Source organism: Argopecten irradians, chromosome 4, assembly GCF_041381155.1.
Source record: "Argopecten irradians isolate NY chromosome 4, Ai_NY, whole genome shotgun sequence".
NCBI classification, from domain to species: Eukaryota; Metazoa; Mollusca; class Bivalvia; order Pectinida; family Pectinidae; genus Argopecten; species Argopecten irradians.
This window is the reverse complement of record NC_091137.1, coordinates 33,450,778-33,463,563: the sequence shown is the minus strand read 5'-3', so window position 1 is coordinate 33,463,563 and position 12,786 is coordinate 33,450,778. Positions and strand designations below refer to the sequence as shown.

At 35.7% G+C, this 12,786-nt stretch overlaps 1 protein-coding gene across 2 annotated transcripts; it reads right to left on the bottom strand.

Moving 5' to 3' along the window:
• Nucleotides 1-612: 612 nt before the first annotated feature.
• LOC138321371 (WD repeat-containing protein 47-like) lies at nucleotides 613-12,288 on the bottom strand. Of its 2 annotated transcripts, XM_069265014.1 has the most exons (10): nucleotides 10,619-12,288; nucleotides 8,982-9,791; nucleotides 8,407-8,649; nucleotides 6,883-6,989; nucleotides 6,302-6,459; nucleotides 5,592-5,758; nucleotides 4,846-5,019; nucleotides 4,070-4,192; nucleotides 3,502-3,720; nucleotides 613-3,030 (listed from the first exon to the last, which is right to left on the bottom strand). In XM_069265014.1, the coding sequence occupies exons 1-10, from the start codon at nucleotides 12,162-12,164 to the stop codon at nucleotides 2,882-2,884; spliced, it is 3,696 nt and encodes a 1,231-aa protein (XP_069121115.1). In that variant the 5' UTR covers nucleotides 12,165-12,288; the 3' UTR covers nucleotides 613-2,881. The 2 variants fall into 2 exon arrangements, with proteins under 2 accessions (XP_069121115.1, XP_069121116.1); XM_069265015.1 differs by lacking the exon at nucleotides 8,407-8,649.
• Nucleotides 12,289-12,786: the final 498 nt, after the last annotated feature.

Sequence of the window (12,786 nt, the reverse complement as noted above, 5' to 3'; positions counted from 1 at the left end):
ACCAAATCTGAATTGATCTACAATGTACTGGTGATGCAGTCTTGTCCCCAACATCTGACAAACGATCAGTAGAAGTAACTCATTATACATATTATTCTATTGAACAAAAATATTATGAAAAGTGTATATCACAGATTCCTAGGAAGAGACAAAATATAAATATTAATAAATTAAAATTGCTAAAATAAATACAGATTAAATTACTTATACCTTGCAAAACTTAATTTAATGAATAACCAAGAGGTCAGAATTACAATTACTGGCAAGCAAATGTGTGATAAGAAAAGTTCATACTACATATGAACTTTAAATTGTCTTTAGATACAATCAATGTATGAACACAACACATTCTTGGAGACTAAAATGATCTAACATTGATGCCCTTGTAGTAACATGTATGAAATAAGTTCAAAGTGATATAGCAAGCAATTATGAGAGGTACATAAATTGCGTTTTCTTACTAGTGAGACAGTATTAAATGTGATATTTTTGTATTGATAAAAAGTTTTACCTCCTTAACTGTGTTCATTCTTATTGATGAAAACAGTAGAATAGACAAATAATGAGATGAATTACACGGTAGTTATTATTAACTCAATTACAAACTCAAGCTAAAATTATAAATCAAGTTTATTGCTATATTATTGAGCAAATACAGAGAAGCACAGGCATAAGGCTCAGCAACCACAACCCATACAAGTAAAACACATTCGAACCCATTACACCATACTCTTGCTTTCATAACTGTATTGATTATAAAGGTCATAAAAAGTCTTAACTCAAATAGGAATAGGATATTACCACAATAAAGCACACAAAAATCATCGTTAAATACCAAATTTACGAAGCAGAGTTACCTTATAGCTGGTGATTTTTACAATGCTGATATTTTTGCAATTTACATTTGATCCTTTTGAAATTCAGATATCGGGATACATTGTATTTATCAATCAGTCATCCTAAATATTCCAGGGGTTACTATCACTATTGTAAATGACAGTGATAGTAACCCCTGGAATATCGAGGATGTCCATCAATAAACATACATATTCTCTTATAGCAATATCATGAAATTTGAATCTTTTAAAATCTTATTTGCATTCTTTATTTCTACAAAAACAGCCAGCTACATGGTGCAGTTGTACTGGACATGCGTAAATATTTACGTTAGGACATCATCGTCATACACAAAACCTTACATTAAATGAAGACAGTCATTCACAGGATAAAAACCAATACATTAACTAAAGCTATATTATTCAAAATTACTGAAAAGATATGAAATATTAACACAATCTATGATGATTTTACAACACAATATTTGTCATTGGCTTTTATTGAGGACATAGAATCACTGGAGATTTCACAGTTGACCCATGAATCCAATGAAAATTGTGCAAAATAACATTGCGAAAGATTGCTGCTAAAATATGTATGTTTACAGTAATATGAATATAATAACAACATGAAGAACGCACACATCAAACAGAAGGATTATTACATACGGAAATAACCTAGAGATACCAACTCTATATTTGCCATCTTCCACTAATGGAATATTGATACCATGCTTAAAGTCAATCAAATTATAACTCCTCAGCTTCTGGTAGGTACTTCTACCTCTTTTATCTACAAACTGAAGCATCTTCCAAAAAGACCTTTCTTCTGTGAAGAGAGCAAATCAAGTTAGCCTTCTGATACGTGTTACACCTAGGTTAGCATGAAAATCTCACAATAATACTGCAACAAAGCGTATTTCCAGTTGAGCATCTGCAAACAAGTGTATTAATTCAGCTAGCAAGCTGGAATCAAACAATCTTGGCTTTTCAGTCATATTTATATTCTCTACAAACACTTTAATACAATGATGATGGCAAACATATCATAAAGATAATTATTTTATCTTAAAAATATATATATATTAGGGCTTGTCTAAGAACATCTGAAATAAATTACTTCTTATATCAATGGTTGGACTATGTTCTGGTAACTTCCTAAAACAATGCCATGAGTGGTACTTCACACCAAAATCAGAAGTCTTTGGGTTGAGTAGTTGTATGTATGGCAAGAATACCAAGAAGCCCTTAGTAAATATCAAAGGTTTGAGGCCACATTACAAATATTTTAATGGTATTCTTGTTGATATCTATCTCAGATTAAGAATATCATTCATACATAGTGAAGACAGTTTTTCTGTTTGTACAAAACATTACAATTTAAATTGAAATTATCTTTTAAATACAGACTTTTTGAGATTCTGGAATAACATACGTGTATATGATATATAGAGATGTTTATGGTAGTTCTATTGGATTGGTGTGGCATTAGTATAAATAATATTACATCCGACTTACAATCTTGGACTATGGCCTTTTAACATACCAGACCCCAATTTCTCAAAACGTTAAAAACAGACTTAAATAAAAATTTTGACATACTTTTATTTCAAGAAATTGGGACTTGGCCTTAGCCTTGAATAAAAGTGAACTTTCAACACAGAAATGTTCACAACATGTGGAATTACAAACAAAATACAGCAGCTTTGTTGTGAGATTTAAAGTTCAATCTGTACAAAACAAATTGTTTTTGCTAAAATATCTACTTAATATGGCTGCTAATGTTTGTTTTAACTTGAAAATGATAATTGCTTTAAGATTGGTTGTAACACAGGTTGTACAAATAGTGATGACAAAAGTTGACTGACCTAAAAAAAACTTAACAACAGAGGTTAAAGTTTGACCTTAGTAACTTGTAATATTTCCTTAAACTGTACCATAAATCTTTATGAATGTTCCAAGATTCAATGGGTAAGACGTTCTGATGATCCATGAACCTTGACAGTAGATGGTGGCCTTCACCCCTGTTAGGTGACCTTTAACCTTTACATGGCGACTGGTAGACCCCAGGTCATGACTGTTTTGTCAGCACTAGTACTGACGAAGGCCAGATGTGAGGGATGCCAGCGACACTGCAGTGCTTTATCTTCATGTTCAGCAACGATTACACTTGGCAGAGGTCGCCCAAGGTCACCTGCAGATGATAAGATAGTCAAAATCACAAAGGTTGGTATAATCACACACTGATATGATGTAATACATAGGGAAAAGCTGCTTTATGAGTACAACAAATGAAGTATATGTCAAAGTGCACCAGATTTATATTATTCTTAAAACTCTCATATTAAGAGCATTGGAGTGACGACCACTGTATGAAGACCAACTTGATACTCTATCTGTGTCCCGAATTTTCAATCTTAACACTCTTTGACCTGTGTATATAGATCAATTAGCTATTAAGACCATTTTTCATTGTCCCTTGTGGGGTCTTTATAGAAAGTTTTGACTGTATTCATAAAATTATTATATTTTATAATGAACACTCCTCATGATGATTTTATGGCTAGATATGATTTTTGAATGGTAAAATGTGATACATAATGAATTGGATACACATTTTAATAAATGACTGGATTCACATTTCAAGAAAGGAGACAACTCTTACCATGCAGATCTGTGAGGACAATTTTCTGGTCATAGGATGAGGAGAGAAGGTAGTATGCATTCATGGAGAAGCGAGCAGATCGACACTCTCCTTTGTGAGGTTTGAAGCTTTGGATTCCGCGAGAGCCTCGGATATCATACAACATAACACTACTGTCCTCATGTCCAGAAGCCAAGAGGCGACCTGAAGGGTCCACACACACTGATGCAAACGCACTTCCTGTAAATCAAAGTAATGTAACATCATCAAGGTATTAAAGTGAATTCTCAAATGATTGAATCAATTAAAATTTACAAGTAATACACTTGAACTGTAGCAGACGAGTGTAAGATGTCACAAATAGCCCTCCACCTCAACCTATTATGTTTGAAACTGATGTGGAGCAGTTGCTTGGTTTTTCTCAAGGTATTTTTGACATCAAACCTCACCAAAACCTGGCATGTCAGTTAGATGCCCTTTACAAAATGACATTATTAGACAATTATTAGTATAAAAAAGCGACTATCTAAATATTATAGAGAATTGTAGCCACATGGTAATTTGTTCCAATGATGCCCGCTTTGTTTACCTGTGGCACTTGGTACCACTGTGATGGCTGTAGAAGCTCTCATGTCCCAGAATCGCGCTGTTTTGTCCTGAGATCCACTCACAAACATACAGCCTCCCCAGGTATGTAAAGAGTACACATGACCTGCAAACAAATCAGAAATATACATACATAAAGAATCAGGAAAGAATACATCGAGAGCATTTGACCCGTGAATTTACGCAAATTCAGAAAACAAATAACAATATCTCAGATATTGAAAAAGTGAAATATGTCAAGCTTATTTATATCATTCTTTCATATATAGGTAGGAAGGATTAATAGAATCTTACATGGGTCTGAGAAGTGGACAGGGATATCTCAACCCAAGTGAAAGATTTTGGCTGGTCAACTCGAGGTTTGCCGAGAGTTGACTGCCAAAATCTTTCATGAGGGTTTAGATATCCCTGTCCACTTCACAGACCCAAGTAAGATTCTTTTTCTCCCATACTTAGTAGAAAAATGATGAAATTCCACTTGGTTTCCAGCTTTTTCATCGCGTCATCATCGCAAGAACGTCGTTATGCGTCAAAATTGATGACGTCATATACAATGCGCACCGCAGTTACGCAGCATGTATTGATGATGTCATGTATTGTCTAGTGCATGTGAGCTGCCTTACACCCCCCCTGTGTAAGATAGAGATATCTTTTCCCTAGCAACCACGGGATATCCCTGTGAAGTATGGGAGAAAAAGATATTCCTCCAGAGAAGTAACAGAGTTAGGTAAAACCCAAAGCTCTGCCAGGATGACTTACCCGAGTGTCCAGCCATAGCCCTGACAGGCATGCCAGTCTCACAGTCTGTCACATAGATTTTGTTATCACCTGCCCCACCACTGATCAGGAGTGAGGTCCTGTTGATACTGTCCTGCATGAAGGTCAGGTCCCGTATTGTACCGTCGTGGATCGTCAACTCCATCTCCGGCCCAACTGTAATGATAAAAGGTCAAGATCAGCATGAAAACTCTGCCACCAAGAGCTACCTGGGGTATACATTTTACATCTAGGTACTCACTTCTACTTCCCCATTCCACCTAGAAACAAAAATGGAAAATATATGTAAAGTGACATGGATCCCAGAGGAGTTTTAACAGGAAAAACAAAACCGTTCAGGTCTTTTACGCAAAATTCATTATTATGTTCAGTAACTCACAGGTACCTGGTGACAACGGACAATAGCCAAACCAGCCACTTAAATCAATACTGGGAAATATGATTGAATAAGTTTAGATATTTGTACAAGAAGACAACAGATCAATGTGTTTTAAATACTTCCACAACCTTTATAAGTTTCATTAGCAATGCAAAAAGTAAAAATTATTTTCGCATTTGTGAACACAATTTCCTGCTGTACACGTTCCATAGCTACACACAAATAATGGGACGAAAATCTCTGCTGCTAAAAAACACTGATGAATGTCATTCCCATGATTATAGCATGATGTAAATTATGTGAAATAGTCTGTATTTGGTTTATCATTAAACGTGTTAGAGATATTTACCATCTGTATGTTCTTGTGTGTTGTAGCGGATCATCTTGATAGTCTTGTCATTAGAACCTGTGGCGATCAGGTCTCCCATGGGGCTCCAGGCGATACAGTAAATAGAACCCTTGTGATGTTTGTTCTTCTTGTAAACAACTTCTGTTCTCTCTGTCACATGGTCCTCTCTGTCACAAAAACAATAAATAATTAGTATCGGGAATGGACATAGTCACAAATAACCATAAGTGTATTTCAACAAATCTCATCTATCTCAAAGTCTTAGTTGTAATCAAATTGAGCCTTGCAATGTTTGATCATAAGGTATGTAGTCATTTCAACATTTGTGTAAAAGCAATATCATCTACAATACATTTTATTAACATTGATTGGTGGATTATAACATATACAAGTCTGGCAGGACTTTTGATAATTGGTGACCAGGCAACTCAACTGGTCTGGCTTGTGTTCGGAGGTCCTGAGCTCGAACCATGGCCTGGCTGTACGTACATTTTCAACTCTTGTTACATAGGTTCCAACACCTGATACTTGAAGCTGTTCATCCAAACCAACATCAGATTTTGTTCTTAATTTCCTTTTCATAATATCTAGTTTTCTTATCATAAAGTTTGAGATAAATAATAGTTGAAAGAATGTGCTTCTCTTAATTATTTAATTCCCCTGAGCGATTTAGCAAATAAACCCTAGACTTTCAAGAAAAATAAATTTACCTGAGACTTGACAAGTCGGGGAACCTACAAACACGTAACACCTTAGAGTTAGAGCCTACAGCATACAGCTCTCCTGATGGGTGGAAGGCAACAGTTCTAATAGCTTGTGCATCCTCCATTGACGTCACTGCCACAAACTTGGGCCGATTTACATTTGGCTGTTAAAAGAAAGTAATCCGTGCTCTTCAAATAAGTTGTGAATTGAAAAGTACAGTAGTATATTGCTACTTTGTTTTTCAACTAATAACAACAAGGCAGTCAGGCATTTTGCCTACAATAAACAATGCTAACGATTATGAAGGTGGTCAATAGTTTCTGATAGAAAATTGTATGGCATCCTTTGACCGAAGGGAAATAACTCAAATCATTATATTACTGCCATGTTATTCAATGGCGTTAAAAGGTATAGGAAAAGATGATAATGAGTACATTCTTTAGACCATCAAAGGGGGGTATCTCCAATCGTAGAGACTTGACCTTAACATGCTCTGAATCATTCACTGCTAACAGTTTTCGATTATCATAACATAAGCGGAACATCTTCAGAGATTAGTGGAAGGGAGATAACTCATCCTGCTTACACTAGGTTTAGGTGAGGCCATTCCCGGACTAGTGTCCAGATGGGAGCGATGCAGACTTCCTGAACTGAAGCAACTGGTTTCCTGGTAATTAGCTTCCTGTTTAGCATCTGTGTACAACAAACCAATTAGGTACAAAACACTACCAGTAAGATTATGCAATAAAAGGACTCAACATTAAATATGAATTATTTTGCAGTAGCAATGATGTTTGAAAAATGACCTGAACTTCTTTCATTTAAATATGTAATGTTTTCTTCTATGAAATGAAAAATGACTTTAAAAATTCAAAATCAATGGAAAAAGAAATTTGTTCATTACACTAATTTTACCAACAAGAACATTTCATAAACCAAGTACTTTCAATTTGCACTAATGTGTTTAAATTGTCTTTTTATGAATGATGTGATATATATAACTCAAGTTAGAAGTATTTACATGCAAGACTTCCAAGTTGTTAAAATTATTCAAGTAATTACAACAATTAGTTAATAATATCTTTGGAGACATGTTATCAGTATATTGGTGATTCAAGACACATATCCAAATAGTTATTAGAGAATAGAACAAAATAATATGCAAAAATATCAAATCTACAATTGTTGTTATCGCATTCTGTTACCAAATAAAAGAAGATTTTGAAAAATTCCTCACATCAATCATATTACATATGCCAACAAAGGCATGGTACAATGAAGCCTGAACAACAATCAATACTGTAGTTTCCTATCCATAAAAGGAGAATTACATAGATATTGACCCCTTTATAGTACATGTACATGCCCATAAAATCTGGTAACACGGCAACACCTGGGAACCAAGTCAACCTACCGACTGGAAATGTAAGGCTTAACTGTACATGTGATAATAGACCACAAATCCACATTATACACTTTACACAATGACATGAATGTACAGATCTGACAGTGGCTAATAAGAGGTCATATTTAGATAACCTTTGTATAAGCCAATCCAACCGCAGCTTTTCAAATTTTGAAAAAGACATCAATAATGACACTGTCTCCACATTTATGAAAAGTTTATGCAAAATCCAGAGATCATACATATAACCATGATAACGAATGGTGTATTTGAGAAATTTGATGCTGATTTGCTATCTGTTTGTATGGTAATTCATTGAAATCATCTAAATATGACTTTATTATCTAATAACAGCCATTGTCAGATCTTCATCAGCATAGTACATTTGTATCTGAATTCTTATCAGATTCATAATATATCCATATAAATCTGTCAAAACAAAACAGGTATACACAAAGTACATAGGCCAGAGCAAAACAAAACCATGCAAAGCATGAAATAAACTTAAATAATCATTAAAAGGATCAGTAAATACAATAAAGATATGTATGAATCTTTCGATGACGTATGACATAAGTTAATAAAAGGGGGAAATAAAGAACATAAGAGAGGAGAAATGAAAAATCATAAGCCAGTTGATTATGATGCTGCACAGTTATAAAGGGTTCAACCTGAAATCATGCCAATATACACAGAGTTGTCTACCTTTAGATGACATGGTTGGGGATTTAGGGTTTCGACACTTCCCTTGACCACCTGTGGCCAGACTAGATGGCCTAGGTGCCGGCCCTTTTTGGGCCGGGCGGGGACTGGATGATGATGCTGATTTATTGCCTGGGATTTTTGTCTTACTATTACCAGCACCCCCTGAAGGCCCAGGACGAGCATTCGATGGATCCTTAGTCTGAGATTTAGGTTTTGATCGCCTTGGTAACGTTGAACTGGAACCTATATCCCAGAGTGCAGTGCAAATTATTTCGAACAATTCCCATACATCCAAATATGAAAAAATATTTTAATTATATTAAAAAGTATCTTCAAATAAAATGCACTTTTGAAACTGAAACGAGGTACAAATATAATTTATAATATCAATTGCAGCAAATTGACTTGAAGGTTTATAAAATCTGCCAAATTCAGAAAATCAAACTTCATATTTTGAACTATACCAGTAATTCAAAATTAACAAGTTTTTAAATATGCATTTAAAAGTTCTACTTGTAAGTCATTAACAGTTGTGTGTTAATTAGGGGTGTTAGTTTGTCAGTATAACAACTTACCTGGTGTATAAGTACCAGAAGCATTTAGATGGTCAATTGTTAGTGTTTGGTTGCCATCCTTTGCCTGTCCTGGAGTTTTCTGTTTACCCATATTTGGTAATGTCCTATAGCTATTGGCAGGACTGTGAGGACAACTTGGTGAATGCTGCATTCCTTTCCCGCCTGATCCTCTGGTCGAATTTGCTAACTGTCCTTTGACATTCGGAGCAGTACTGTTTTGGGACTTCCCCTTTTGGAATGACTGCTGGTCTTTGACTTGCTTAGTTTTTGAAGCATCTCCTAACACATAACCACTGCTGGTTTGAGAGTCAGGCCAATCGTTCGACTGTACCGGACCTACTGGTCTATTATTTCCTATTAACTTCTTCTGATGTATGCCAACTAATGCTTTAGGACTTTGTTTGGAACTCTTGTCTGTTTTTCTGCTAGTGTCTTCATCCGTGGGTTCCATTTCACTATCAGAGTCAAATATTTCCACAGCATTCATAGCTAATATGGGCGCTTTCATCGCATTAGGACTACCATTTTTCTCTCTTTCGAATTTCTTTAACATTTCAAGTTCTGGGGTGTTCATAGGTAACTGGCTATTGGGTATGATAGGTCCTCCATTGTTTTCAAAAGGTGTGAAGATGGGTGTGTCTGTATGTGCATTACATGGGACGGTCAAAGGACTGTCATCCGTGTTTCCCACGATTTGGTCATTGTCTGCTGTAGGTGTGACTTGTGTAACGTGTATGTTATTGTTCTGAACAGTATCTACCATGGGTGTATTACATGAGAAAGGGGATGGAAACTGATTTTCCACACAATCTGGAAATCAATAAGGTTGAAAAACTAAATAAAGAAAGGATTAAATAAATATGATACAGAACAGTATGAAACACAATTTAATAGAATCACTTGGAGTGAATTGCTCTCTTTAATATGAACAAATAAAGAAAAGTCATGCAAAAATATCTAGACAACATTCATAGTATTTTATACCGATATGAAAAAAATATTTAAAGATACAACAGCAACCATTTAACAACAAATCACTTCACAACAAATTCCAGCTAGGTAATTTATTTATTCATAATAACATCATTCAGAGAGAGAGAGAGAAATCAAATTATATTCATAACTGAAGATGATTTATATGTCAAATACATGTATTATTTTATCTTTGCATATTACAGAATTATCTCCCTTGCAGCTAGGTAACAATTATGATGCCATGTCATTTCTCTATAAAGTTACACTCATAAAAACTTGACATTACAATCAGTTCCTTCCTATAGGACAGATAACTCCATAATATGCAAATTATACAGAATATACTAATTAAGTAATTTATAGTATCAATCTGTAGCATCATAAGTCTGAACAGTGCTTTCTATTTCTCTTATTTATGGATATGTAATTGTCTTCGACATATATGCTCGATATGGAAGCTAGTACTAACCCTTTTCTTGTATCTAAATTGTACGGGTATGTATTGTCTCTCCTCTTACTATAATGTAACTGTTGTTCAATCTATCTCCATACTGGAGGTAATAAATGAAAGAATGATAATTATAGACATCAATGCAATATAACACATAAGCAGACATTACAACAGCAATGGGAATTAAAAGGACAATAGCTATAAAATATACCTTGTTTTTCCTCCATACTGTCGAGCTGTGCCATCTGCTGTTTTTGCTCTATCTCCTTCAACTCCATTTGGTAAAACTGTCGTTGTTTCTCCTGCATGGCCAATTGTTCTTGTAACCTAGATCTCTGTCGTTGATATTCTTTAATCAATTCTGAATTGGAATCTCTCACACTTCCTGGCTCTGGAGAATCACGTCTCTCACGGGGATCGGTCTGCAACTGGGCTGGGGACATGACTCTTTGTGGTGTGTCACTGCTCACACTTGTCCTACGCTGAGGAGGCGTTGCACTTCTAAGAGGCGAATTTGTTTGTGTGTGATGTGGAAGTGGTCCTGGCTTTGTCTGGGAAACATTTTGACCAGGTGATTTGTGCATCACAGATCCACTAGATGACATCCTTGGGTCCTCAACAATAGAACTATGTGTTTGAACACTTTCCCCTTGTGAAAATAACTTGTCTATGGAGATCTGCATTGGGTTTTTCATGGAGTTGTCTAATTTTGGACCAGGTGCCATAGACTGTGACAAAGGATGTTTGGTTAAATCCATTGACTGGGTCATTAATCCACCTCTTCCCTGAGCTAATCCACTTGACAGTCCATCAAACTGGGGGTTCAGAGACCTTGTCATGTGGTCTGCTGAACGGGGTCGTGTGTTTGGCACAGCAGAGTGGGGGAACATTTTAGGCTTAATAGGGGTGACTAGAATCTGTTCAGACCATGATGCTTCCAAAGAAGGTTTGACAAGTGGACGAACATCAAAGTTGAGGTTTTTCTGCTCAAAAGGACATGAAAAAGTACTATCAGGGATGTGTTGTAGCCATGAAAGCAAACTTAAATCTGCATCATTAAACCCTGTATTTTGTAACACTGTAGAATAAGCCATATCATAGTCGCTGTTATCGCCTGAACTTGTTGCTCTCTGCTGACAATATTCTACACAAGATTCATACAAAAGACCTTTCAACACAAGTTGCAGGAGACGGTCATTCTCTGCGACACATGATTTTTTGTCTTCTTTTCTTTCAAATGGGAGAAATTTCTGCACCAGTGGGAGGACATCTTTGAAGCATGTGACACGTGCATTACTAGGATTCCAGTTCTGGTAATCAATGTGATCCGACAATCGAGGCAATGTCAATAACATGCACATATTATTATATTCTTCTTTCGTTGGACACAGTTTTTCAAGAGAGTTTAAACACTTTACAACTTCTTCAACTGTAAATTCATAATTCTGCATTGCTGTTGGGTCCGATTTTATACACAACAGCTCCAAATATTTGTGTTTCATGATGAGGTACTGTAATTGTTTACCGTTGAAACCATCAGCCGAACTAAGTGGCTGAACAAAATCTATAACGTCGTCCCACTGGCCATCGAGAATTAATTGACGAAGAAACAGCAGATCATCTGAGAACATGCCATTTATCAAACCCGTCTCTCTTTCAAGCGAAAGCATGGCGATGTTTAGCTCGCGATTTTCTAAAAACTCGGCGACGAGTTTGACCACATCGCCTTCGTTTATTGTGATATCGGGAGGAGGCATCTTGTTTCTAAATAGACCCTGACTCCTGTTCAGTTCCGTATACCTTAAACTGTTGTCAATAACACTGTTTTTAGACGAGCTGTCACTTCTGCGGTACGCCGTCTGCCATTATCATATTTTGTGATTCCACTTCCGGTATGAACCAAGAAAGACAACTCGTCAAGATCTAAATTAAAAAGTGGGTTGACTGCAACGTTTCATTAGGCCTAGTACACATACTGTACATTAAAGTGGTTTGTTTTTTTTCTTAACGAAGAGCAGCTGTATTTATTTTTATTTTGGACAAATTCTTTCAGCAAAAAGGATAAAATAAAAGCAACAAATTCATATATCATATAAATGACAGCCTCCATTTGTGTGGTTGATACGGTTGGTCTGAAACATTGAACCATTGAAAATAGCATTCCAACCATTTCTTTGCATCGTATTTTGAGTTTTAATTTTCTAAAAAAAAATATGTCTTAGAAACAGTATGAATGGTGAGATAATGGGATTTCTGATGATCATCACCGGACACAGGTAGTCTACATGTTTGTTGGCGATAAGACTGTACAAAGTTTCGTTCGCGCCAAATTATAATTAGTGTTTAATGGATTTCAGTCGCACAGCATTTGAAAAAGTA